Source organism: Alternaria ethzedia (genome assembly GCF_023757985.1).
Source record: "Alternaria ethzedia strain BMP 0044 chromosome Unknown scaffold_14, whole genome shotgun sequence".
Lineage (NCBI taxonomy): Eukaryota > Fungi > Ascomycota > Dothideomycetes > Pleosporales > Pleosporaceae > Alternaria > Alternaria ethzedia.
In genome coordinates, this window is record NW_026056207.1 from 158,626 (window position 1) to 183,914 (window position 25,289).

General features: G+C 52.7%; 11 protein-coding genes across 11 annotated transcripts; 5 read left to right on the forward strand and 6 right to left on the reverse strand.

The window, feature by feature from the left end:
- Positions 1 to 1,975: 1,975 nt before the first annotated feature.
- J4E87_006196 (uncharacterized protein) lies at positions 1,976 to 3,784 on the reverse strand (the record flags this gene model as incomplete). The annotated part of the gene is made up of 3 exons (XM_049377801.1): positions 1,976 to 2,487; positions 2,536 to 3,018; positions 3,070 to 3,784. The coding sequence occupies 3 exons, from the start codon at positions 3,782 to 3,784 to the stop codon at positions 1,976 to 1,978; spliced, it is 1,710 nt and encodes a 569-aa protein (XP_049232368.1).
- A 1,709-nt stretch (positions 3,785 to 5,493) lies between these two features.
- J4E87_006197 (uncharacterized protein) lies at positions 5,494 to 6,025 on the reverse strand (the record flags this gene model as incomplete). Its single annotated transcript, XM_049377802.1, has 4 exons — positions 5,494 to 5,545; positions 5,592 to 5,657; positions 5,774 to 5,839; positions 5,895 to 6,025. 4 exons carry the CDS (start codon positions 6,023 to 6,025, stop codon positions 5,494 to 5,496), a joined length of 315 nt encoding a protein of 104 aa, XP_049232369.1.
- Positions 6,026 to 7,401: 1,376 nt separating this feature from the next.
- Positions 7,402 to 8,404, forward strand: J4E87_006198 (uncharacterized protein; the record flags this gene model as incomplete). Its single annotated transcript, XM_049377803.1, has 5 exons — positions 7,402 to 7,462; positions 7,515 to 7,821; positions 7,878 to 8,119; positions 8,170 to 8,240; positions 8,291 to 8,404. The coding sequence occupies 5 exons, from the start codon at positions 7,402 to 7,404 to the stop codon at positions 8,402 to 8,404; spliced, it is 795 nt and encodes a 264-aa protein (XP_049232370.1).
- A 1,235-nt stretch (positions 8,405 to 9,639) lies between these two features.
- J4E87_006199 (uncharacterized protein) lies at positions 9,640 to 10,561 on the forward strand (the record flags this gene model as incomplete). The annotated part of the gene is made up of 2 exons (XM_049377804.1): positions 9,640 to 9,741; positions 9,806 to 10,561. The coding sequence occupies 2 exons, from the start codon at positions 9,640 to 9,642 to the stop codon at positions 10,559 to 10,561; spliced, it is 858 nt and encodes a 285-aa protein (XP_049232371.1).
- Positions 10,562 to 11,161: 600 nt separating this feature from the next.
- Positions 11,162 to 11,793, reverse strand: J4E87_006200 (uncharacterized protein; the record flags this gene model as incomplete). Its single annotated transcript, XM_049377805.1, has 2 exons — positions 11,162 to 11,327; positions 11,378 to 11,793. 2 exons carry the CDS (start codon positions 11,791 to 11,793, stop codon positions 11,162 to 11,164), a joined length of 582 nt encoding a protein of 193 aa, XP_049232372.1.
- Positions 11,794 to 12,052: 259 nt separating this feature from the next.
- J4E87_006201 (uncharacterized protein) lies at positions 12,053 to 13,711 on the forward strand (the record flags this gene model as incomplete). The annotated part of the gene is made up of 5 exons (XM_049377806.1): positions 12,053 to 12,217; positions 12,271 to 12,396; positions 12,449 to 12,526; positions 12,578 to 13,272; positions 13,321 to 13,711. 5 exons carry the CDS (start codon positions 12,053 to 12,055, stop codon positions 13,709 to 13,711), a joined length of 1,455 nt encoding a protein of 484 aa, XP_049232373.1.
- A 734-nt stretch (positions 13,712 to 14,445) lies between these two features.
- Positions 14,446 to 15,555, forward strand: J4E87_006202 (uncharacterized protein; the record flags this gene model as incomplete). The annotated part of the gene is made up of 1 exon (XM_049377807.1): positions 14,446 to 15,555. The coding sequence occupies one exon, from the start codon at positions 14,446 to 14,448 to the stop codon at positions 15,553 to 15,555; it is 1,110 nt and encodes a 369-aa protein (XP_049232374.1).
- A 662-nt stretch (positions 15,556 to 16,217) lies between these two features.
- Positions 16,218 to 18,214, forward strand: J4E87_006203 (uncharacterized protein; the record flags this gene model as incomplete). Its single annotated transcript, XM_049377808.1, has 2 exons — positions 16,218 to 16,632; positions 16,761 to 18,214. The coding sequence occupies 2 exons, from the start codon at positions 16,218 to 16,220 to the stop codon at positions 18,212 to 18,214; spliced, it is 1,869 nt and encodes a 622-aa protein (XP_049232375.1).
- Positions 18,215 to 18,294: 80 nt separating this feature from the next.
- J4E87_006204 (uncharacterized protein) lies at positions 18,295 to 20,130 on the reverse strand (the record flags this gene model as incomplete). Its single annotated transcript, XM_049377809.1, has 4 exons — positions 18,295 to 19,126; positions 19,230 to 19,622; positions 19,691 to 19,884; positions 19,945 to 20,130. 4 exons carry the CDS (start codon positions 20,128 to 20,130, stop codon positions 18,295 to 18,297), a joined length of 1,605 nt encoding a protein of 534 aa, XP_049232376.1.
- Positions 20,131 to 21,917: 1,787 nt separating this feature from the next.
- On the reverse strand, positions 21,918 to 23,070 carry J4E87_006205 (uncharacterized protein; the record flags this gene model as incomplete). Its single annotated transcript, XM_049377810.1, has 3 exons — positions 21,918 to 22,519; positions 22,606 to 22,799; positions 23,063 to 23,070. The coding sequence occupies 3 exons, from the start codon at positions 23,068 to 23,070 to the stop codon at positions 21,918 to 21,920; spliced, it is 804 nt and encodes a 267-aa protein (XP_049232377.1).
- A 118-nt stretch (positions 23,071 to 23,188) lies between these two features.
- J4E87_006206 (uncharacterized protein) lies at positions 23,189 to 24,929 on the reverse strand (the record flags this gene model as incomplete). Its single annotated transcript, XM_049377811.1, has 4 exons — positions 23,189 to 23,601; positions 23,655 to 24,183; positions 24,244 to 24,842; positions 24,893 to 24,929. 4 exons carry the CDS (start codon positions 24,927 to 24,929, stop codon positions 23,189 to 23,191), a joined length of 1,578 nt encoding a protein of 525 aa, XP_049232378.1.
- Positions 24,930 to 25,289: the final 360 nt, after the last annotated feature.

Below are 25,289 nucleotides of genomic sequence, written 5' to 3' on the forward strand. Positions count from 1 at the left end.
TCCTTACAAACCCTTTCTCTGCTTCTGTTGTTGTTATCGGGCGTTTTGCTATGGCTTCCTTGGGCGCTGTTCTTGATTACGCAACCACGCTATTTACTCTGATCATGTCGTTGGTCTTTGTCTTTCCATACTTATCGTTACCTACCTACCTACCTACCTACCTACCTACCTACAAATATTCTCCTTGTCTGTTCACACACAAACACACTCTCACACATATATATTCTTCTTGCATTCGCTTTATCTGCACTTTGTGTGTAGGAGAGGCCTTTTTGTTGGTTAAGACGAAGGAGCGAGCGAGACAAGTGCAGGTGGAAGGAGAGGGTGGATTGGGTCTGAGACCCGTCTTTGCTATACCATTTTCTTTCATACTGTTGTTCTGATTTGATCGTGAGAAGAGAGGTGGAAGACGGAGGAGGTTGGAGAGAAAAGATGAGTGGGGAAGAAGAACGGAATGGGGAGATGGGGAAGTGAGAGAGCGAGAGAGATGTAAAGACAGATTCTTATCATTCGAGATGACTTAATGCCTGAATAAGTTCGTTTTTTTTTTTGGGAAGATGAGCTGGAGATGAATGCATGCGTGTCTTGAGTATAAGCTGTCCGTGGGATGGCGTTGATTGACTGTGAGTGACTGTGAACCTGATTTGGCTGTGGGTAGAGCGTGAGAGACGCGTGTGTGAGGCTCTTGTGTGAAGTACGTCGTACTGCAAAAGGCAAGGCACATGATGAGGATGAAGCGCGCTTGCCCCTTCAAATACACGCCGGTACCTAGGTACGATGCATTTCTGCTCTTCCAGACCATTACTAAACACACTCCTTCGCTACAAACATACAAAAAATCTTATCATCGTACTTTCCTCCCTCTCAGCACCCGTCGTCACAAATCGTCACAAATCGTCATCCAATAACCACCGGCCGCCCCCAATGCCCCGTTATTAAGAAATTAAGAAAACGGGTCAAAGAACCACACCCCTACCTGCCGTTCTTGCTAATGCGCAAAAATAGCCCTTTTCGCATACCAAACCCTAAACGTCCCGAGCGTTGGGTCCGCGCTAGTCCGTCACACGGCATCAGCAAGGTTTGGGGTTGGTTTTGAGTTTGGCGAAACGAGGCGAGGCTTCAACCTCCTCGTCTTTTCGTCATGGGACGTCGTTCTGATGTCATGCGGATGCGTTCGGTATCATCGGTATCGGAATCGTGAATGCGTGGGGTTTCGATGCTGTGATGGGGTGACGGATCGCATGGGGTTTGTGGAGAAGGAGGATGTAGGGTAAGGTTCGGGGATGCGGATGTAGAATCGCATGATGGCGAGGTGACGTACCGGGGTAGATAGGATAGAGTTTTGATGATGTGTCTTTCATTGAATCCTTAGGAGGTTGGGAAGGGAAGGGATGAGAAGGGGGTAGGATGGCGTTGAGGATTGGAATGTAAGACACGGAGATTGTTGTACATTGCTCTTGTACTATTATTAACTCTAAGAGATGAAGGTACGGAGCTCCTAATGATTGACGAACCGGGTTCTAGCGTCGTCGTCGACTTGGAATGCTCCAAAGTCCGAAGCATGCAGAATATGCTGCAAAAACCCCCAATAGCAACACTTGAAGACAGTAGAAGTAGTGTAGAATTCGTTGTGAAAGACATGCAATCATTCTTTTTGCTATGCCAGCCAAGCTGCAACCATCATCGCATTCATACCCAAACCCAGCTCTATATACGTAGCTATTTGTACATTCTAATTTCGTAACCCTTCCCATACCCAAACCCAAGCCCATGCATATCCCGTAACCAATTCACACTCTCATGTACTCTCGTAAGATCAGACTTGAAGGAGAGTCGTAAACCAACCACATAAACACATTACCGTGACCCATGGACCCATTGGTTCATCCCTTGATCCTCATACCTCATTAACACATCTCTTCTTCAAGGCTCCGACACGGAGTCTCTTTCCATAATCGCACTCAGCCTGTGTATCTTAGTACGTATGCTCGCCCCTCCCCCCAAACCCCTGCCCCTCCTGCGCCCTTTTCTTGCGCGCTTGATGAACAAGACCCTGTACACTATGCACAGCCCGCAAACGCTGCTGACTACTCACGGTAGGCAGAGGAACATGACCGTTACCCGGGGGTCCGCCGCCCATGCCACCCGTCATACCACCCGCATCCCCCCTTTCGAGATCAGGTTCTTGACTGCCCTCTCTCTCCTTTTCAATGACTTCCTTGACTTCTTGATCTTTATCGTCGTCGTCTTGACCGGGGTTGGCGACTTCGTATTCGAGTATCTTGATGAATTGGTAGAAGACGACGGCGATGATGGCGCCGGCTGCGGGGCCCACCCAGTAGATCCAGTGTTCGTTGTCGAAGACGCCGGTTACGACGCAGGGGCCGAAGGAGCGGGCGGGATTGAGCGAGCCGCCGGTGTAGTAGACGCCGACGAGTTCTGCGATGAAGAGAGCGAGGCCGATGCCGACGGGGGCGATGAATGTAGCTGGAAGGTATTAGTGGGTGGTAAGGGGAGGAGGCTGGGTCGACATACCTTTGTGCTTCTCCTTTGCCAACATGAAGATGGTAAAGACCAGTTCGGCGGTGAGGATGGCTTCGATGAAGACACCCTGGGCTAGACTCGTGCCCTCACCCAACGTAGTCCGTACATTGAAGGATGTGGGAAACAAGACGCTAACGAGGAAACTGGCAAAGATACTTCCGCTGATCTGCGCTGCTACCAGCAGGAAGGCACGGATAGGAGACAGAGCGCGGCAGAGCAACATGGCGAACGTCACGGCGGGATTGAACAAACCACCGCTGATACGGAAGAAGACCCATACGTTTACCATGAGAGAGAAAGCGAAGACGAGAGCGATGTAGAGCAGGACGATGGGAGAGAAACCAGCGGATTCGTTGGTCGTGGTGTTGGAGTCGGGGGTGGCGGATGAGTCGATGTTGGCGACTTGGGTGCCGGAGAAGGCGAAGAAGAGAAACATGGTTGTTCCTACAAACTCGCCGACGAAAGCAACAAAGTCTGCGAGATGTGTTAGCGATGGGGGAGAGTGGAGATGGGAGGGTGACTTACGGTTCTTTGCGTTACTTCCCATCCATATCATCCATGGCAACCTCATTACACTCTCCTGAGGTGGGTAGTTGGGTGGTCCTCGACTTCCTCCTGCGTAGGGTATGGGAGGGCGGCGTCCACCGTAGTTACCTCCATCGGGATAGTACATTTCGTAGTTAGGCTTGCCTGGTGTGTCGCTGTAATAAGGCTGCATGTTGTGGTCGACACTATTCCTAGGTATGGGCCCATACCTGGAGTTCTGCTCATGGTAGTTGCGGTACGCACTGGGAGGGCCTTGCGTTCTCCTGCTTGGGCGACGGTACGCGCGAGGATCGCGGGGATCGACGTCTTCCTCTTCAGAGTAATCTTCTACGTAAGGGCCACGGTGTGTGGTTGGGCTGTAAGGCACAGGTTGAGATGGTCGTCGTGGACGAGGTGTTGCATCCCAGTCACGGATGTCGGCTTGTCCTCCCAGTTTTCGGTTCGAAGGCATTGGCGTTAGACCAAAGGTGTTGTTCGCCTGTTGTACGGGTGCATTGTGTGACTCAGGATCGACGTTGTAGTCCATATGTGCTTGATGAGGCTGTGCAGGCAGTCGTAGAAGCTCCTGCCTCGAGTCGCTGGATCCACGTGGGTGTGTTGGCATGACGGGAGACTCCATTATCGTCCCATCTTGCAGCGTCTGACCATAGTATTGAGGCAGTGAGTTGTTTGAGTTCAAACTTGACTGCGCCATGTAGGCGGTTGGTGTGAGGTAGCTGCTAGACTTGGTGCTGAGGTGGTTGATGGAGAGAAGACCTTCGTATTGGCGAGGGATGGTTATATTAGAGCGTCTGGGGAGCAATAAAGCTTATGCAGCTAGTTGAGTAACGGTGAAGTTTGGGTGTTTGAGATCAGTGCAGATCAATGGCTAGATGTATGAACTGGTGATGCTGAGCGGCAAAGGAGACCATATATGCTCGGTGGCCAAGGCTATAGCGAAGACCCTGAATAGATCCCTCACCCGCTCTCGTCATACCTAATTTGGTTCAGTGTCGTCTCTTCGTAGTCTTCTCGGCGCGATAACTCTCCGAGCTTTGCTTCATTCGTTGATGGGAGCAACGGGTGGATTCCAGATCCAGGGTTTTCCATATCGAAGTCAAAGCGATGCTTACCATGACGTCGTCTCGCTGTCCCTTGATACAGAAATGGGTGGGATGTACTTGGTGGTGGCATGGGGCATCCTGTGGAAGAAGCATGGTTCACCTGGTGGGGGTGAAGAGGAGGTTGTCAGAGGGCTGGGCCAACGGTTAATTCGAACGGACGACGGCGGCGGCCAAATGAGAACGCAGCATGATCTTGAAAGTTACTCGAACGTTCACAGGGTAGTCGCTTGTAGTTGTGATCGCAGCCGGGATGTTCGTGGTAAGATGTCGGCTATCTGCCACACGTGCTAGTGGGATCCCTGCGGCACGCACGAGTACGAGCCCAAGTACCTGTTTCGCTAACAAAAGTAAAACGCCTAGCTGCGTGAACACGGAAGGCGTTTGAAATGGGCTAACAATGACGGCGGTCTGGAGGCCTAGGCAGTCAGGCGTTCACACAGTCGGCATGTTCGCAAAAAAGGAGTAAAGTCTATATTCGACACTGCGAATGCGGCTGGAGAGATGACCGAATTTCGCGATCGACCATACCGATGCAGCGGTATCACACGGCAGTGAACTATGTTCTAGGTCGGCGCAAGGGAGTCACGTTCTCCGCTCTCCGGCCGATTGTGCGATGACAGACTTTGCGCGAGGCTGCGTAAGCACTTGCTCCAGATATCGGAGGCTGGAGCAGCGGGCCTGAATACGAGGATGTGTTGTCGTCAGATCCTTCGCGGCAGAAAAACAAAACGGGAAATATCGAGTTGTGATCCAGCCTCGAGCGGGGTGGTGGCTGGAGTATCCCGGGCTGTATCCATGTAGTGGATCCCGCGGTCTCCAGATCTTCGATGAGCTGACGTTGTAATAATCCGAGAAACGACCTACTCGAACGAATCAGAGCGAGTGACGCACTTCCGCGTGATACCGAAAGTTTCCGTGATCGTTCGGTAGTACTTCGCTTGATGTATGCTGAAACGTGATGTACAGATGTACAGATGCACACTGAACGAAAAGGGCAACTTTGGAGTATCCTGCGGTGAAGAACCCATCAAGCCTCAAAGTGGCAGGTGCGAGTGTTGAGATGGCAGGCCCACATATGTGCTGGGAAGGAGACCTTGAAGTATTCAGACCCATGCTCTCTCTGACACGAACAAGGACGAGATGAAGAAGCAAGTACGAGATAACGCAAGCATCTGCCGTGAAGTCCAACAGCCCAATTGCCAAGTTTATGTTCTTTCGATATCTTTATTGTTTATCATAGCAAGTATAACACGACGTATGGGTCGGCCCGCGATATTCGTCCGGAGCACCCGCTACGCGCTCACTTTTGCTCGCCCTGGCCGGAGCGCTCAGACTCAGCAATGACGTCGTCGCTGTGTTGTTGTTAGTGTTGTCTTTCGCCAAGCTATGATTACTGACATGTGCTTGTCCAAATCCTCCATGTGCTGCCTTTGCTGCTTGAGCTTGTCCTTGATTGCGAGAAGCCTGTTTGTTGTCAGCACGTTGTAACATGACAGAACGTTGTACCGGGTCGTTGCTCGGTCTGAAACGGTGCGAAGTAATCATCGGGATATCGGGATATACAGAGCTGGAGTACGTACTTGGCCTTCTCTTCTTGGCGGATGTAGAGCTCTTCGCTGGCAGCCTCGCGCTTGGTGAAGGCGTCACTACAATACCGGTTAGTCTGGACATAGGGTTCACAGTTCATGAGCATAGACACACCCGCCAGCGGCACCAGTAGCCCTTGAAGCTCCAGAGCCGGTGGAGCCCTCAGCCATGCGGAGGGCGGAGGCGGAGAAGTAGCGAGGAGCGGCAATTGAGCGCGCGCTCTTGATGATGGATGTGCGAAGCATTTTGACGGATCGGTGGTGAGATGAGATGCTGGGTGTTGGGTGGTTATATGCAATTGGTATGCTGAGGTGGAGTGATGGCTCGACATCTGGAGGACATGGGAGCTTGGACGTGCATGTGCGTCATCGCCACGTGATTTCGAAGGGTCTCAACATCGTTGCCTGGCCCACTCGACAGTTTGGTACGCGCATGACCTCTTAGCATAATACGCCTGTATATCTAGGAAGACGGGAGGGGTAACGTTGGAGACACGTCTGTCGATGTGTTGTTGAATTATGAAAGTTGCTTCAGCATAAAAAGCACAACAAGCACCATGTGACAAGAAGACTTCGGGGTTTGTATCACTACATCGATTGCAGCAACATGGTCTTGATCTGAACGCCTTCCAAACAGCATGGCAAGTTTTTCGCTCGACGTATGTTTAGCATGTTCACAGCTATCGCATCCATTATCTGGCAGAGCCAATGTGCGCTTAAGGCCAAACGTGATGCCCAATGCTCGTCGTGAAGCCCGGTCCTTGTAGCTGTCATGGAAAGGGTGTACTGCGGGGCATGTTGTTCAGGGACTCGACGACAGCGTCTCCAAGGCGACTCTGCAAGCCTGTAAACAACAGCAGGTACTACTCAGGCCAGGAAGGGGCCGCTGAGGCGGTGGCGGATGGTGTTCGCCTGTCAAAATAGAAGGTCGCGCCAGTTCTGGGCCGTGTGAAACCAAGGATAGGCAGGCGTGATCGACGCCAAGACGAGTCAACTGGTCGGGTTCTCTCCCTCTCAAGTCCCCTCCTCTGATAACTCAACCACAAGCCGCCCTTGACCAAAACATCTGCACTTCACTTTCTTGCCAACACCACATCGCCGCCTCTAGCAGCCTACATTCCCTCTCTATACCAACTTTTCTCTACGTAAGTGCTGCTCCACTGCATTTCGTCACTCCCCCCGAATCCGCGGACAGCTGCAATTTGCGCCCCCAGCCGCAGTAAACAAGGCCCGCTCTTCCCATCAGCATGGCCCGCTGTCGAAATCGCTCGTCTCCAGTCGCTCGGCCGCTGTTGTCGTGGGTGTCGTGTATCGGCGCTCTTTTCGGAGACCCGTGGTAGCTCGAGCCGCCCCTCTTTGCGCCTCTGTTGTGAGGTGTAGAGTCCACGCAAGCAATTGGCATATCTCCACTTGCCGCATACTCCGAGCCCCCAACACAAGCAGGACAGCCAGCGGACAGTCGACAACGGCAGCGAAACGACATTTTCTCCGATTACGGCCATAGCGCACATTGAGGGGCTTGCTCGCTGTTGAGCAGCTGCGATAGCCACTGGTTGCACTTGTCGCGCGCTTCAACTCGAAATACATCAGCTAACAGCGATTTGCACAGACCACACATCACAATGGGTTACGAAGACTCCGTGTACCTGGCCAAGCTGGCCGAGCAGGCCGAGCGTTACGAGGGTAAGCGCACCACAAACAACGCACCGCATCGTGTCCTAATGACATGTGACAGAGATGGTCGAGAACATGAAGGCCGTTGCCTCCGCAGACCAGGAGCTCTCCGTCGAGGAGCGAAATCTCCTTTCCGTTGCCTATAAGAACGTCATCGGTGCCCGCCGCGCCTCCTGGAGAATCGTCACCTCGATCGAGCAGAAGGAGGAGTCCAAGGGCAACGAGACCCAGGTTACTCTGATCAAGGAGTACCGCCAGAAGATCGAGGCCGAGCTGGCCAAGATCTGCGAGGACATCCTCGAGTGCCTTGACAGCCACCTGATCCCCTCTGCTGAGAGCGGAGAGTCCAAGGTCTTCTACCACAAGATGTAAGGCACCACGTGCGTTTAACTAGCCAGTCTGCTAATCTTCGTGTCTTCTCCAGGAAGGGCGACTACCACCGCTACCTTGCCGAGTTCGCCGTTGGTGATAAGCGCAAGACCTCTGCCGACAAGTCGCTCGAGGCTTACAAGGCTGCTACCGATGTCGCTGCCTCCAACCTTGCTCCTACCCACCCCATCCGTCTCGGTCTCGCATTGAACTTCTCCGTTTTCTACTACGAGATCCTCAACTCGCCCGACCAGGCTTGCCAACTCGCCAAGCAGGCTTTTGATGACGCCATTGCTGGTATGTGAAGGACGAAGTAGTCGTTCTGAACAAGGCTAACGTATCTGCAGAGCTCGACACCCTGTCTGAGGAGAGCTACAAGGACTCTACCCTCATCATGCAGCTTCTCCGTGACAACCTCGTAAGTTCAGTCCGCAGCCCGATTACCGCACAAATGCTAATTCCTATTAGACCCTCTGGACATCGTCCGAGGCCGAGCCCTCCGGTGACGCCCCCGCCGGCGAGCCCGCCACCGACGCGCCCAAGGCTGAGAGCAGCGAGGCTCCCGCCGACGCCAAGGCATAAATACCGAAAAACCGATAACAGACGCAAAAATGGCAGGGGTTTAGTGGTTATTGGTGCATCTTGGTAAACGGTCAATGATGGCTAGACTCATCATTTTCTACAGTAGTGGCATGAGAGGGTATATCCTAGGTGTGACTTTCAGGCCCCGGGTGCGCTTTGTTTAGACTCCAAATTCTCAATCCTGTCTACATCCTTTACCTTGGTGTCTTGGCCCTTTAGACCACTATACCGTCCTTCTTCCTGCCTAGTCTCGTTGGTTTAGTATGCTGTGCTTCAAGATTAGAGTGTGGCTGGATGGTGGCTATCGAAGTTCTGGCTCTTTTGCTGTTCCTACATTCTCTTCAAGACTTATAATCAAAGATATCCGCTTCTATTTGGGGTGCTTGTTGAAGGTGTGAAGTGAATGTTGTTTGGTGACTGGGCGCTCTTTCCGTATTGTACCGCTTACGTCACGTTACGCACGTGGTGTAGATAGGTTGTGGTCGCAACTTCCTCTCTTTCTCACTCTTTCACTCTCGCGCGACCACACATCAGCTCGCGACTGTATCCAAAGCTCGCGTGCCACTGGCAATGTAATGATAAAGGCTCCCGCTCTGACTACATCATGAAGTGGGTAATGCGTCTCTCCAGAGTATCGAGCACTAATGCGCAGCAGAGGTGTTGAGTACCTCTATCGGAATAAAGCAAATGAATCATTGAGAAGAGTTTGGACTAATCTCAATACCACGACCGTGGACCCACGAGGGACAGAAGTCCCTAGCTCAGGAGAGGGTGCTAAACACTGGGTCTGTAACGAAAGCAGGGAAAGCTCACCAGCGCAAGGAGTATGACGACCTCCTTCCTAATCGTCTGCCTGGTTCTTTCGCACACGGACCACTCTGTGTATATGTATCGCCTCTCATTAAGTAACCTTGGAATACTAGGCTACCACGCGTGTTATAAGACTGGCCTTTCTTTCTTCCACTTTTTACCCGGACAACCACACTGTTTGGAATCAACTTTGCCTGGACATTGTAGCAGGAACGTATTCCTTACCCACGTCAGCAGCATTAACAACGACTATGGACTCAGTCACCTCACTGCCGCCAATCCAGGCCGCCGATCGCGCCGGAGTCACAACTACAAAGACGACGACAACCATAACCACAGTTACTACAACCACCACGACCACGTCTCAGGATACGACTGCCTTCACGCCATTCCGGTTCCTCGATTTGCCTGTTGAACTTCGAGTCATGGTGTATGAAGAGCTAGTGATTGTTGGCAAGGTCTTCTATACACCCGACGCCTACGCTGCCGAAAACGAGGAACGCTTCAAGGACTGGGAGTCTTATCGAGTTAGTAATACCCATGTACGGACTGTATGTGAGACAAATACTGACTTCGTACACTCATCTTTAGGTTCCGTCTTTGGGTATCCTCCGCACTTGCAAGCAGGTTCATGGCGAGGCTGAGGAAGTCTACCTAGCCAACAACTTATTTGTACTACCGGATGAAAGCACCAAAAGACAGCCATTTGTAGGAACAGGTCTTTGCCACAACACTAAGAGCGTGGATATCACCCGCACGCATGTACCCTTCCCAGATCGGTGGCTCTTCTCAGCTTCAGCTCCCCGTCTGATCAAGAGTATCAGCATGGGCTTCAGTTGGCGCTCTATCAAAGGCTTTCCCGTTCTCGATCGTTCCACTTGGAAAAAGGAGGCCGATTTCGACAGCCTAGCTCCCGCGGCTCGTCTTCAAATTGCGCATGAGAGAGCTCTGAGTTATCTGAACGGTGATTTGGATGGTTACATCGAGGACCTTTATCGTTTCTTCAAATACGGTGGGGGCCCAGAGTTTAAGCGTATGAACTACCTAGAGTTTGATTTGACGAATGCGTTCTGTCCGACAGGATGCTGTCGTATGGCGGAGCAAAATTGGGCGCAGATGATGTTTCTTGGACCGAGGAAGACAGGTTTTCTGGGGGTGCGGAACGAGCAAGAAGCGGACATCATCATGGTTGAGGTATACGACACCGTCCACGGCAATTATGGTGCACTGCACGAGGATTACGAAGGAAAGCTCGAAGTGGATGTGGATGGGATTGAAAAGTTGTTTGGAATTGTTTTCAATCCAGACAAGACGCACTGGGAGCAGTGGAAGGTTGAGACTAAGTAAGTAGCGGTAGCACGGAGCACGTCAGCCTAGGAAAAGACCGAACACCCTGGAGCCTACATCAAGGTAAAAACATACAGAGTAGGTGGGCCAAGGTCAACGTAGGCTCCAGGGTGTTAAGCTTTTCCATTGTATGAGGTGGGAGGACATGATCACGCTGAGAGTATCAACAACAGTTGACAATCGCGTGGCTGGTATGATGTTAGCATGAAAACCAGATGGGGCGTCCGGTGGGGTCTAGAGGAGAGTCCTGTCTATCACAGTACGGCGCAATGTAAGCTGGACTTGTCTAAGCCATAGTCAATGCATTGATCATCAGTTAATACAAAACCTTAGTGGCGAATAGCAGTACACATTTAAGTAAATTGCTCTCTATGCTCATCATGTCCTCTCGGTGGGCATGCAAGCAAGACGAGTCTCTATCTCCTGGGTCGCAAATACCCCGTCTCGATAAGCCTGTAGAAGGGCGGAGCTAGAATGATGAAGGCTGGTGAGGTTAAGCACAACGACAAGCAGAGCCATCACAACACTCCAAACGATACGACACTTCAATCAGAAAAAAAGCCCTGCCTCTGCATTTGTATTATACGTCCTAGAATGTATCTATGCGTGCCACAACCTCGCGACGGCCTCGGTAATACCAACGTCATTTGTCTCGAATGAATAGAGCGCAAGACCCAATGCGACAGTACCGGCGCGGAGAGCCCACATGGCGGACTTTCGAACGAGGGGAACACGCTTGGTGGGGAAGTAGTCGATGATGCAGGACCTGTGATATGTTAGCCACTGTAACTCAAGATACAATTTCGATCTACATACTCAAATCCAATATGCGAGTGGACTACCAGGAGAGCGCAGAGAATCGAGTCGGACAGCGGGTTCAGCGATCCAGCAGCGAAGGGCGCAATGGTCAAGGGAATCAGACCGGCCGAGACGATCCTCTCAAAGCTCCAGTGGTAGCTGCCGTGGGCGTAGTCGGGGTCTGGCACGGGGACGGGGTCGTTGGTGGTTCCGATGATCTTCTGGGGCAGCGGCGGCAGGATCTGGTTGCGCTGTGTGGCGTGGAAGGCGGCGATGCGGGTCGACTTGGGGATGGCTGAGCGCTGGAATGCTGGTCGCAGCGACTGGACGAGCGGGCGGTTGAGGGTCGAGGTTACGGTGGACAGCATGCGCTGCGAGGGCTGGGCGGGCGGGCAAGCTTGCCTGAGGAGGCCGGGACGCATGACGGAGGCCATTGTTTGTCTGCTTGGGGTCGTGGAGGTCGCAAGAAGCAATATCGGGATCGCAGTCGTAGTTGACGACAATGCCTCGGATGTCGATTGCTGACGTCCCTGCCGCCCTCATTGGCCAGCGGTGGCAGCCGGAAAGTCCCGTGATCGCAGATTTGACGAAACTCATCCACCTCACCTAGGCCGCGCTGCAGCTGGACGTATCGACATCCACCCCAACCCATCACCGCCCCATCTCCCATCCCCTGCACAGCGAGCAGACGCAATGGCTTCCCGCCAGCTCGCCCTCAACCTGCAGCGCAGCATGCGCTCGCGCTCCGCCATCAACGCCGTCAAATCCTCGCGGGCCTCGCCTCTGACCCGCGGCCTGGCCACGCCCGTGGCCTACGGCGCGAAGACCGAGTCGACCACCCTCGGAAACGGCTTCACGGTATGCCCGCCACTGTACGAGGATGCAGGACTGCAATTGACCCGCCTGCGCAGATCGCTACCGAGCACTCCCCGTGGGCCCAGACTTCGACAGTCGGTGTCTGGATTGACGCTGGCAGCCGCGCCGAGACGGACAGGACCAACGGCACTGCCCACTTCCTGGAGCACCTTGCCTTCAAGGTACGGACACTCAATGGCAATGGCCGGGACAGCACGCTGATGCATGGCACAGGGAACCCAGAAGCGCACACAGCAGCAGTTGGAGCTCGAGATAGAAAACATGGGCGGCCACCTCAACGCCTACACCTCGGTACGTCATACGGAACGAAGAAGTCCCAGGGCCGGATACTGACCAAAACAGCGCGAGAACACCGTCTACTACGCCAAGGCCTTCAACAACGATGTCCCCGCCGCCGTCGACATTCTCTCCGATATCCTCCAGAACTCCAAGCTCGAGGCCCAGGCCATCGAGCGCGAGCGTGATGTCATCCTCCGCGAACAGGAAGAGGTGGACAAGCAGCTCGAGGAGGTTGTCTTCGACCACCTACACGCCACCGCTTTCCAGGGCCAGCCCCTCGGCCGCACCATCCTCGGACCCAAGGAGAACATCCAGAGCATCCAGCGCGCCGACCTCGAGAACTACATCAAGACCAACTACACCGCTGACCGCATGGTCCTCGTTGGCGCTGGTGGCATCCCCCACGAGCAATTGGTCGACCTCGCCGAGAAGTACTTCGCCAACCTCCCCTCAGAGCCCCAGGACTACTCCGCCAAGTCCGCCGCCGCTGAGCAAAAGGCAAAGCCCGACTTCATCGGCTCCGAGGTCCGCCTCCGTGACGACACCATGGGCACCGCCAACATCGCCATTGCCGTTGAGGGTGTCAGCTGGAGCGACCCCGACTACTTCACCGCGCTGGTCACACAGGCTATCGTCGGTAACTGGGACCGTGCCATGGGTACCTCCGACTACCTTGGCAGCAAGCTCAGCAACTTCGTCTCGCAAAACGCCCTCGCCAACAGCTTCATGAGCTTCTCCACCAGCTACTCGGACACTGGGCACGTCATAATCGAATGATTTCTATAAATATTCGCTAACAAACCTAGTCTCTGGGGAATCTACCTCACCAGCTCCAACCTGACTCAGCTCGACGACCTCGTCCACTTCACCCTCCGCGAGTGGTCCCGCCTCTCCATGAACGTCACGTCCGCCGAAGTCGAGCGCGCCAAGGCCCAACTCAAGGCCTCGATCCTCCTCGCCCTCGACGGCACCACGGCCGTCGCCGAGGACATTGGCCGCCAAATCGTCACCACCGGCCGCCGGTTATCACCCGAGGAGGTGGAGCGCGTTGTCGGCCGCATCACAGAGAAGGACGTTATGCAATTCGCCCGCAACAGGCTGTGGGACAAGGACGTCGCTGTCTCGGCTGTGGGCCAGATTGAGGGTCTGCTCGATTACAACAGGATTAGGAATGATATGAGCAGGATGCTTTCATAAGCAAGCCGAAGAAGGAAGGGGATGAAGGAAGGGAGGAGAGAAGAGGAAATATGTGCATAGTAAGATGATTGCTGTGAAAGCGTTTTTAGACGGCATAGGTTACTATTGTAGTTTTTTGTATGAAGTACTCTGGTTGATGATGTATTTTGACAAGGAAGATCTTTTTCAAAACGCTCGTTGCATGTGGATGAAGTGCACATGGGTTCAATTATGTGGTCGATGTCGAAGTAGAAGAAAGATATGGACTTGTTCTTGATTCAGGCAGACTGGGTTAAAACGCACTCTCTTCTTCTTGTGTTCTGACACAGTTTACTGCTCCTCGCTTGAGATACGGAAGTCCCGCTCTTGCTTGCGATTCTTGCCTCCTTTGGGAGCCGTTTGCAAATAAGCGGATATTTTGCGGAAGCCTCGTTGGTCAAGTTGACCTTGGTTGTGTGACAGGGGATTCACATTGAGCCATGAAAACGGAAGAGGTGATATAGTTTCTCTTGATACAGGCCTATTGTTTGTCTAGTCTGCATGTTCAAGTGGGGGACGCCATCACCTGGCCATGAGGCTATCACATCTTTGCAGAGAATACCGTGTAAGAGAAGGTCTAATCTAACAGCAAACAAGCCTGCGCATTCGGCGGTCGAGGTACGGGGTCTAGCCTTTCCGTGTATAAGATATGGCCGGGTCTTGATTTCTAACTTCCTACCTCTTGTTTTACCCTCATTTACGCTCCCAATCCAGTCATGGACAGAACCACCGCCGTCGCCATCATGGCAACTCTCACTGCAGGTTCGATGGTGGCACTCGAGTACCTACGGTGGTCTGAATCGCGACAGAAGTCCGAAGCAATCTTGGCCTCTGCTAAGATTACACCAGAGGTTTCTGCAGCACCTTCCGATAAGCAAGACAAGAGCGAGGATAAGAGCGAGGACAAGAGCGAGAAAGAGAAACAGATCGATATATCCCCGGACCGAAGCTCGATGATTACCAGGAACAATGAAGATCAATACTTGCTCGGTGCAAGACTCGTCAAGTCACAGTACGACCAACACTGTTCGTGCGATGAGCACGCGGAACACCTGTACTTCAACTGGCCATACTCTTGCCACATTCAACACAAAAAGGATGATGTCGTCGTCAAAGTCGGTTCGAGGCCCAAACTAGACGGCGGTTTCGGAAATCCACCTTACGAGAGCCTATCACTTGCCAAGTGTACCATCGAATACTTCTCCAGGGCGCAGAAAGACATGGACAAGAAACAAGAGAAGGCACTTGATCAATGGAAGTCATCCTGGGAGCGCACTCGTGCACTTGAGATGTTGGCCAAGGAGGACGTCCGTGGCAAAGAGACGGACTTTCTTACGACGTGGATGGTTGAGCAGCTCAACGAGTTGTTCTTCTTTGGTGCTATCAAAGACCTTGAGGTTCACTGGAACACAAAAGAGCTGGACAAACAGGACGGATTGTTGGGCGATGCCGCTGTCAAGCCCAAGGATGGACATGACCGCTCCACCATCCGGCTGCATCCAACCCGCCGTTGCTACATCAAATCCGAGTATGTACGTCAAGGCAAAACACTCGCTGAAGAACGCATTGGTTGTATCTTACACGAGCTGTTACACATCTTTGTCGTGCAGTATATGTGTGATTACTGCACGAGGTGGGAGAACCGGCTCTCTCATGGACGAGCCTGGCAGCGCATTGCGAAGGCTATCGAGGAACAGAGCTTGCGCTTGTTGGGCGTGGAAGTCGACATTGGTCGCTTGGACGCTATGCTTGCTGATAGGCGTGAATGGGACGATACTCGTAATAGTCTGCATGACTTGGAGTCTTGGGGATTCTGGAAGCGATAGGTTCACAACGACTGGTGGCCAAGGAAAGACCATGGACATTAGATGGTGAGTGCATTGGTCTATGCATTCGACAGAGCAAAGGCGTTGTATACTGCCCAGGTGGTCAATGTATGTGATTGTGTATGTATTTTACTTCGATGAAAGACCAGTTTTGTATCAGAATCATTACTGCATTGAACATATCGATTGCTCGATACGGACTGGTTGACATGTCCAGCCTTGCCCCGCCTCAGGGTTGTACGCACTTTCCCTGCCGATAGATCCGCCATCCAGGATTCAATGTAATCAGGGTCCTAACAAGGTTCTAGACCTCAGCTGAACACGAACACGCGATCGCAACATTCTAGACACTCATCAACTTTGCTTTCAGCAGTTTCTTCCTCTCGTTCACGCCACGGGTCCATTTTCCTGGTTGCGGCTGACGCTATGACGTCGCCGCCCTGTGCTCCGCGGTGCTTGTTCGATGAGCAAACGTAACCAGCCGTGCCAGCGTACTTGGAGAAGGGCACAATGGCAGCCTCTACAGACTCACCTGTTGTCACTGAACCTGAGAACCCGACTTAAATGCGCACTTACGATCGATACAACATTGATCCATCGTCACATACCTGCTAATGTAGCCTACGCACGTCGCGCTTGACTAACTGAGGCATAGCGCCACCATGGACATCGACAAAGAGTTCCGCCAGGTCGATGAGCTCGATATTGGACTGGATCGGTCACATATCACGTATCAAGGTCAGATCGAAGTAACCGGAAGTCGCTCCGAAAGTAGCAATGACGACACACCTCACCTACACGATTCGTCGCCTGTATCATCCACTAGTAGGATAGTCAACAAGGTTCGCCAAAAGAAGCACATCGCCGGTGTCAAGATCAGAAAGACTTTGCATATTGCAAAGGCTGAAGATGAAATCGATGAACCTGATCCTGATTCGCTGGTGCTGGTCGATACGACGGAAGGAAAGCAGTCGAAGTCACGTCTTGACCACAAGTCCACCGCCTCAGAGAAACATACTTTCAAGGACCTCTTGCATAATCCGATTGATACGGTGAAATATAAGGGATGGTGTCAAGGTAAGAGACCTTTGTTTCAGATGTAAATGCGAAAGCCAGGAGGAATACGCATGTTCCCACCGCGCCAGATCGAGCAGAATCTCACCTTGACGCGGATAATACATGGTTTACTGACAGAAGACTTCCAGGAAACCAAGAAGTCGCAGCAAACATAGCTGTGAGCGAAGTGCCTCATGGCCAGGAAGTGGACTTGGTCAATGCCGCGGCTGCGATAGAACAAGCTACGACTACGGATGCGAAGGCGCAGGCCCAGCAAACTTTCGCTGACATGCTCAACCAAAGACAGAGCATCTATGTCAGATGGTCACTAGATCGGCATGTGACAAAGATTAGGGTCCTTCCTCGAGACACCGCGGTGCTCAAGCCAAGATCTGATTTCGAGAAGCAAGATGCCGCAGGCCGCGGCTTCACTGACTGGAGATCATATGGTTCGCACTTATTGGACTACTACGCTCACCGATACGGAGGTCAATATATAGGCTACGGATCCGACCCGCCGACCCCTAGCAAAGAGACAATCATGCCGAATATCGAGCGACTTATCGTTGCGACATCGCCTTTCCAGGAGTTCATCATGACCACGCGCCGCGTATACCGCTGGGATAAGCCTCTCGAGACAACAAAGTACTTGGTCATCTACCTCGTCCTTTGGTATTTCAACCTACTACTACCAGGCATGATGTCAGCGCTACTGTACCTGGTCGTCGAGCGACGCTGGCACGGACAGTCCATCCAAGACCTCCGCGAAGACATTGAACACAGAGAAGACGTGGAGAGAACGGCATTATCACTTACCGAATTCATCGAGAAACAGGGCGACGAGAACTGGGCACACGATCTGCTTCAAGACCTTGGCCCTTGGCTTATGGTTCAGCTAGCCGACCTGGCCAACTTCTTCGAAAGCGTTCGTAACTTCTACGAGTGGAGAAAGCCAATGCGAACGCTGGCTGTTATCGTCGTTATGACTGTCGCCATTCTCATCACGGTCTTCACGCCTCTTTGGCTAATCATCAAGATGTCTACGTTCTCTGCTGGTTTCACCTTCTTCTGCCTCTTCCCCATCTCGGTTAACTTTCCGAATTACCGCCTGCTTGTCTCGCCTTCTAAGCGGCTGCTCTGGAATATCCCAACGCATGCTGAATGGGCAATTCAGTACATACAAGCCGAAGGTCTCCGTGTAGTCACCGAGAAGCAAAACACCAATGCCAAAGCAACGGATCTAAAGTACAAAAATGATCTCAACGACTCTGCCTCACCAGTAAACCAAGACTTCGCCTCCTACCGCTCACAGTTCGATAAAACGCCCGGACACCTTGTCATCAACGCAACAGGAGTGCGTTTCGTCGCAAAGCGTCCGCCACATGAAGTCCGCTTCTCGCTGCCATATGTACAGATCAACCAACTGGAGAAGCAAGACCGATATGTGGAGAAGATGATCAAGGTCCTCAAGGAATGCGATAGAGATCTGCGTTTTCTGGATAGGAATGGCCATGAATGGATCTTGCATGAAGTCGAGAAGAGAGACGAGGCGTTTAGTCAGATAGTCGGATTCAGTCGAACAACATGGCAGGTTTTATGGTAGTACAGTCCCATCTCTGAACACGAAAACCAGTCTCATGAGAAGTCTTTCTATAATACAAACTTTACCCCCGATCAGCACAATCAAACCTTCTCAACCCCACTGCCCCCCTCCACACCCACAATCGTAGCCTCGCCATTCCCCAACGTCTCCACCAACCGCCTCGGCCCAACATACCCCCTCTTCCTTATCCACACATACCAGCCCCCAAGTAAAATCGTAACCCCGCCCACCAACGCACTCGTATAATTCATCGTCGTAGTATCAAACGGCACCGCGAACGGGAAGCAGTATATCGGTATCCACACAACCATATACCCACACGCTATACTCGCAACCATGTAAAACACCGGCGTGGGCATCGTGAATGGGCCGGAAATGACGTGGCGGCGCCGAGTGAGGATGTTGGGTAGGATGAACGCGAGGTACGACATCGACGATAGCACGATGAAGGAACCTACGAAAGCCGAGAACGCAGTGCTGGACCCGATGTAAATGCAACCGAGGACCGTGTTGATACCCCCACAAGCCAACGTCGCATTAAACGGATTCTCCCACTTCCTATCCACCTTACCCACCCACTTGCTAAACGGCGTCGCGTCATCTCTCCCTAGTGTCCAGAGCATGCGGCCGGAAGTAATATAACATCCGATATTCGTGCAGAACGTGGGCACGAAGATGACGAGTAAGAGGCCGAGGGAGCCGCCGTGCGTGTTTGTGGCCTGCCGGTAGAGCTCGGCGAGGGGAAAGGGCCAGGGGTTTGAGAAGAGACTGTCGAGGTCGTTTACGGCGTAGAAGATTGTGATGAGGTAGAGGAGGGCGGTTAGGAAACCGACGGTGTATTGCGCGAGGATGGCTTTGGGGATGTTGGTGCGGGGGGAGGGGAGTTCTTCGGCGAGGTGGGATACGCAGTCGCTGGAGTGGTTGTTAGTATGGCATTTGTAATCTTTGGTTGGTTGGTTATTGAGATGGGGGAAAGGAAGGGGATGGTAGATGGATGGGATGGGATAAAACTCACGGCGTCCCCACAGCAAAAGCCCCATTCAACATGCCCGCGCAAAACACAAAACCATCGCTCTTCCACCCGGCCTGGTTCTGCCAGTCTTTCCACACAAACTCGTTGGTCGCGTACCCTTTTCCGGTTCTACTAGGCATGATGGCGCAGACCATGATGGTAACAAACACACCCATGAGGATGAAGAAGAGACCGATATTCGTTAGTTTGGGCAGCGCGCGATTAGCGAACATGACGACGAAGCAGGCGAGCCAGGTGATGATGAGGTAGGCGATGAAGACGTGCCAGCGCTCGAAGGCGTAGCCGGGGTGGAAGAGACCGTACATGGAGATGATTTGGTTGGCGAGGATGGAGGAGATGGATGCTGTGCCGAAGATCCAACCTAGGGCGTTCCACCTGGGTGTGTTAGTTGTGCTCTTTTCTTATATCATATTATATGTTGAAGTGGGTTGAGTGATACATACCAGCCAGCGTAGAACCCTATCACCTTTCCGAACCTAGCCCCGCCTGTGACGGAAGCCCAGTGGTATACACCCGCTGATGAGGGAATTGCAGATGCCATCTCTGCGATACACGCCGCGATCATGAAGTAGCAACATGCCACGGCGATGAATTCGTAGATGACACCTGCTGGGCCGCCATTGTAGAGCGCAATGACCTAGATAAGGTTAGTATTCTGTATACCATGAATCCGTACCAGAGAAGAAGGTAGACGCACGATAGACCCTCCCAACGCAGCCCAAACATTCCCCGTCGTAATTCCAATCGCACAGATACTCAACAAACTGAAATTCCTCTCAAGTTCTTGTTTGTGGCCCGACGCGTTCAGGACTTCGCCAACGCCTGTCGCTTCATCGATATCCTCCGGTCTTGGCTTCTCAGCAGACTTCTTTTCCAGATCCATCTTCGGAAGTGGTAGTACAGCGTGAACGATACGCCAGTAACTGTGAAAGTTTTGCTATTGCGACGTGATGCAATGCGTATGCAGGAGGTCGTTGATGACTAGGATACACGCAAAAGCGATAAGTACCGTCGCAACGTCAACAACCGTCCTCTCTGCCTAGACACGGCCAACCGGAGATTAATACCACCAATCGATCAAGTCCAAGCGAGCGAGCAATCGAGTGGACTCGCCGTGTCGATCGCAGATCAAACGGTCCTACGCGGGAATCGTACAAGCAAACGTCCCGCCCAAGAGATAAGGAAGCAAAGAACGATGGCGAAAAAAAAGGACGATGAATCTGGCTGAGAAGAGTGTAACGACACAGAGGAAGAAGGAAGGAAATGTGCAATTCACATCTTACTCTTATGACGGCCCGCGACTTCGCACGCCTCTATCTCTGTCGTTGTGTTGTGTCAAACACAACAGTGACATCTACACGTAAGTACGTATGCTAAGCGACGCGACAACATTTCCAAGACGGGCAGATAAAGCAGCCCTACCAGCAACCATGCGACTTCCGTACGCACTAAAGTGTACCCATAGCCCAGTTGCTAGATGCCGTCTCTACGCCCCGGTCACGGCCGTCACGCCCAAAAGTCAGCCCCAGCGAAGCAAACCTATCCCAAAAAAATCTGACCTACATACTATAGTACAACGTGCGAGCATCCGCTATCTCCGCACTCCCGCAGCTGGAATGGATACCGTGGAGACGGGTGACGGATATCAGACATCAGCGTACACTAATCACGTTGTGTCGCAGTCATGCATGTCGAACTGATAAGAGAACCTCAGGCGAGCGATGGTGGACCAGGGGTGTAAGATAACCAACGATCCCGGGAATGTGGTGCAGGAACGTAAATTCAACCAATGGGGAGAGGGGTAGTGAGGTTTGGTGGAGAGAGCATCCCGGGAGATAGGCGGATATGCTGCGACTTGGGGAATGCGGAGATATCTTGCATGGCTTGTGTAACGAGGTGGCGTAAGGCGAGATAAGTGATTACCTCCGACGAGTTTGGAGGTTTGGAGGTGAGATCGGGAGATCGTGTCAAGATATTTTTCTATCCTCGCAGCATTAGTAGAATAATTGAGTTGAGATTCGACGGTTTCTTGTTTTGCTCTCCCCATATTAGCGCCTGAATGGTGGTGTAATGGGTGTCGTCCACAGGACGGAAGACGGCGCCATGATCGAGCCGCTTACGCCCGTGCTATACCCCACGCATCCTAATCGGCTCCATTGGTCGTGCGACTTGATACCATGCGATGCAGTGACATTGGGGCGTAAACTGAGATCCATGGAGAAACAAGGCGTGATACGCTGACAATGGCTGTGCGGTCGGGAAGTACAAATGTCTTCAGCGAAAAAAAAAAGTAGATTGGTCTACCCACGTCCAGTGCATTGTCACCACAGCTTTTTAGGTGACATGCGCCGGATAGGAAGGCTGTAGTGACATGCGCTATATGCTATATTTCTTGTTTTGTGTTTACCGCGTAATACGGTCAACTACTGAACAGAAAACATAGCACATAGCGCATGTCACTACAGCCTTCCTATGGCTATATTTCTTAGATACTGTACACAAAATAAACAAACGCACCTTCAACTCCGTGTCCCATGTCATGTCGCTCTGCCAGAGGTCCAGTGATTACATACGTTTCATCCTCATTTACGCGTGAGCGATATCCGTGTCTAGTGACATCTTCAATCCATCTTCAATCCAACTCATTCCATGTGAAAGAAAGTAGCAGGCTCACGCGCTGCGCATCTCGGTATCCTCAGCATCGTCCACGTCGCCAATCTTCCGCTTGCTAGGCGTCGCACTGCCCTCGTCGCCGTTGTCGTCGCCCTCGGTCCACTCGGTGACTTCCCACTCGACGTGCACGCCGCTCTCGGAGTGTCCGCCGCGCTGCTGCTTGAAGCGGCCCAGGCGGGTGTTGCGCACAATCTCTTCGAACCAGGGCGCGCCTCGCGATTGCGGTTCTGAGCGGACGACGGTGCGCGAGCGGTTCGTCCGTGAGGGTCCGGCGGCGGATGTCTCGTCCTCGTCCTCGCTGCTCTCGCTGCTGCTGGGCAGGAAGCCGAGTTCGCCTAGCATGTCTTGGTCTTCGTCGAGCAGGCTGCCGACGGTCAGGGAGATGTGCTCGGCCTCGTCTCTCGTCCGCTCATTCCATGACGACAGCTGTGTGCCGCAGTATCCGCAGAACTGGCGGCGGGTATTCGAAGTGTAGGGGTTGACGAAGCTGCGCTTGATGCTCAGGCGCGTCTCGTCGGGGTATTGGGCAAACGTCGCCGAGGTGTACCATGGCAGAGGGACGCGGAGCCAGAGTGTGAGGGGGTTCGCTGAGTGGTGTCCTAGAATGTTGTTAGCACCGTGTTGGGGAGTAGCGCGCGGCAACCCAAAGCAGACTTGGGCTGCACAACACTCGGCGTGTACTTACGCGACGCAGAGGTATTGTCGTATCGCAGCTCGGCCTGGCGGATCTGCTGTGTCGGCATCTCAATGACATAGCGGTTGCGTCCGCACGCGCAGGAGCCGTGCAGCGTCTGCGTCGCCATTCCGGGCTCGTGGATGTTTGGATGGAAGCGGTTCGCGTGGTGTGTTCGGGTGCAGACAATGCCTCTGCCCATATAACTCGCGATTGACGTGTTTCAATGTGTGTGGCGTGGCGTGTGGAAGGAAATCGAAATTGGCTGTTGCCCGTCGCGCCTTCCCCAGCTGTTGTGCAACGGCCCGTGCTGCGATTGGTTGACTGTCAGCCTTGTGGTATGCCGACCAAGGTTTACCCTTTCACGTCACCTGGACAACTGTAATGGCCGTGTAAGAATGCGATGATGTTGATTTCGATTCGGTAGCTATAGAGTATATTCGAGATATTCGTCGCGAGGCATATGTACTGCGCCATGCAAAAAGTGACGGCCATGGACCCTCGTGATACAGCCTGTCGTCATGTGTGGGGAAGCTCATGAGAGAACATTCGAGCACGCCCTGGCACCTTCGCGAACCAGAACCCCGAGCTGTCGTCAACCACTCTTCTTCTTTTCTTCTTTCCTCATGTTAGCAACACTTTCGTTTACTCTCTCAATCGCCTCCCTCGCCCCATCCCAGCACTTCCTCTTGCCTGTGCTGAACACGCGATGTATGTGCGGACTCCATATCCCGCCCATCAGCAGGTTGCAGAACTTCCTGTTCTGAAGCCAAAACAGCCAGCCTTTCCACCCGTATCCCAGGTACTCGTTGACACCCGTACCGGCAAGCTCGTCCATGGCCGCGACCCAATCACCTGTCTCACATTGCCCTGGCGACAAGTTGTAAACACGCTTTGCCGTCTCTGCTAACCGTATGTGGTGTTCATCCACAGCAAGCTTCATATCCGGAAGTGAGGGTAGAGAGGATTTGCCCGCCCAGACCTGGGCTATAGCCATGGTTGTCAAGTCTAGTCGTCGTCAGCACATGTCTCGCCTAACCATCATACCTAGAGTCGCTCACCGAAAATCTTAAACCCACTAATCGTTATGTGTACAGTAGCCATGAACGCCAGACTATCCGGCTTCTCGAGTGAAAACACGTTCTTGTAGAGACGGAAGAGCGACTTCCCATTCGAGCCCGGCGCGTCGAGCCACGCTTGAGGCCGACATTCAGGATTGAAACGCGGCTCGATCATGCTGAAGTCAGACTTGTAGCCCGTACACCAGATTATTGCGTCCACGTCAACTTTTGTCCCGTCTTGCAACTCTACCTCAGTAGCATTCACAATGCGTTTGATGCCTGCGACTGATGTGATGCTGCCGTCCTCGAGGCAGGGGACCAACGTATCAGATACCACTGGTACCTTACTTGCGGGCTCGAAGCGCCATTCAGGGCGGATGTTGAAACTCTGGTCTTGCAGTTTCTTGAGGAATTTATCGAAGAGGAACTCGCCGAGGCGAGGAAAGTATGTTATGATGAGGCTTTGGAAAGTGGCGAGACGTAGGTTGTGCGTGTGGTCTATCGGGACACCCTTTATGCGCCGCGGGAACTACAAGAACCATTGTCAGTCTTAAGACCTTCGCAGATCGACAGGTAGTCTTCGACTTACAACCCGAGCTCCATGCCGATGTGCCAAATACACTTTATCTGCTATTCCCACCAGCTGAGTAGATGTATCCGCCGCACTGTTGCTGAACCCTACAACCATGACTCTCTTCCCCTTGTAGTCTGCCGGCCGCTTGAAAGCTTGCGAATGTACACTAGGTCCAGCAAACCTTTCCACGCCTTCTATGACTGGCAGACTGGCCTTACCAACCATACCCCCAATCGCTACAACAACTTTATCAAAGTACTCCTTCCCGCCACCTTTCACATCTACAACCCATTTCTCCCGCTCGTCATCGAACGTGATTTGCTCGATGGCAGTATTAAGCCGCATATAAGGTTCCAATCCGAAATGCTTCGAATAGTCTGTCAAGTATTGCTGAACCTGCGTGGCCGCTGGATGTGACGGTACGTCGTCCGGATACGGGAAATCAGTGTAACACGATCGCTCTTTTGAGACGTTGACGGTTGTGGTTTGCATTACCGACGTTTGCTCTTTCTCCGAGTACTGCCATAATCCGCCGACGTGGTCGTTGCGGTCGAAACCTGTGGCGTGGAAGCCTTCTTCTCGCAGGTTCTTTAATGCTACGAGGCCAGCCGGTCCTGGGGGGTTCAATTAGTTGCTTCGTTGTGTCAAGGAAGAGGTGTTCTACCTAGTCCTATGACTGCTACAGTGGGAGCGTCTTCCATAATGCTGGTCGTGATGATGCGTCTTTGCGTATGTTTCTCGCCACCTGCTCTTCAGACCAACACAGCGATCGCAATCGACTCCGCAACAATCGTGTTGTTTAGTAGATTTGGTAACCGTAACGTGATCACTCCCACGCCGAAAGCGAGTTGACCCTAGATATCGCGTGTGGACCTTACGGCCGTGTTGTTAGGCCGAGCAAGTCCGACGCAAGTGGAAGGGACGACCAAAGCTATATTTGATGTCGCGCATTCCGCCAACACATCTAGCTCTTACATGCTTTACCATAACACACATGATGCGCTCTCTTAGCTCTGACATCTTGGTGTGCCGAAACAGGAGAGGCTTGGGTTTTGTAATTG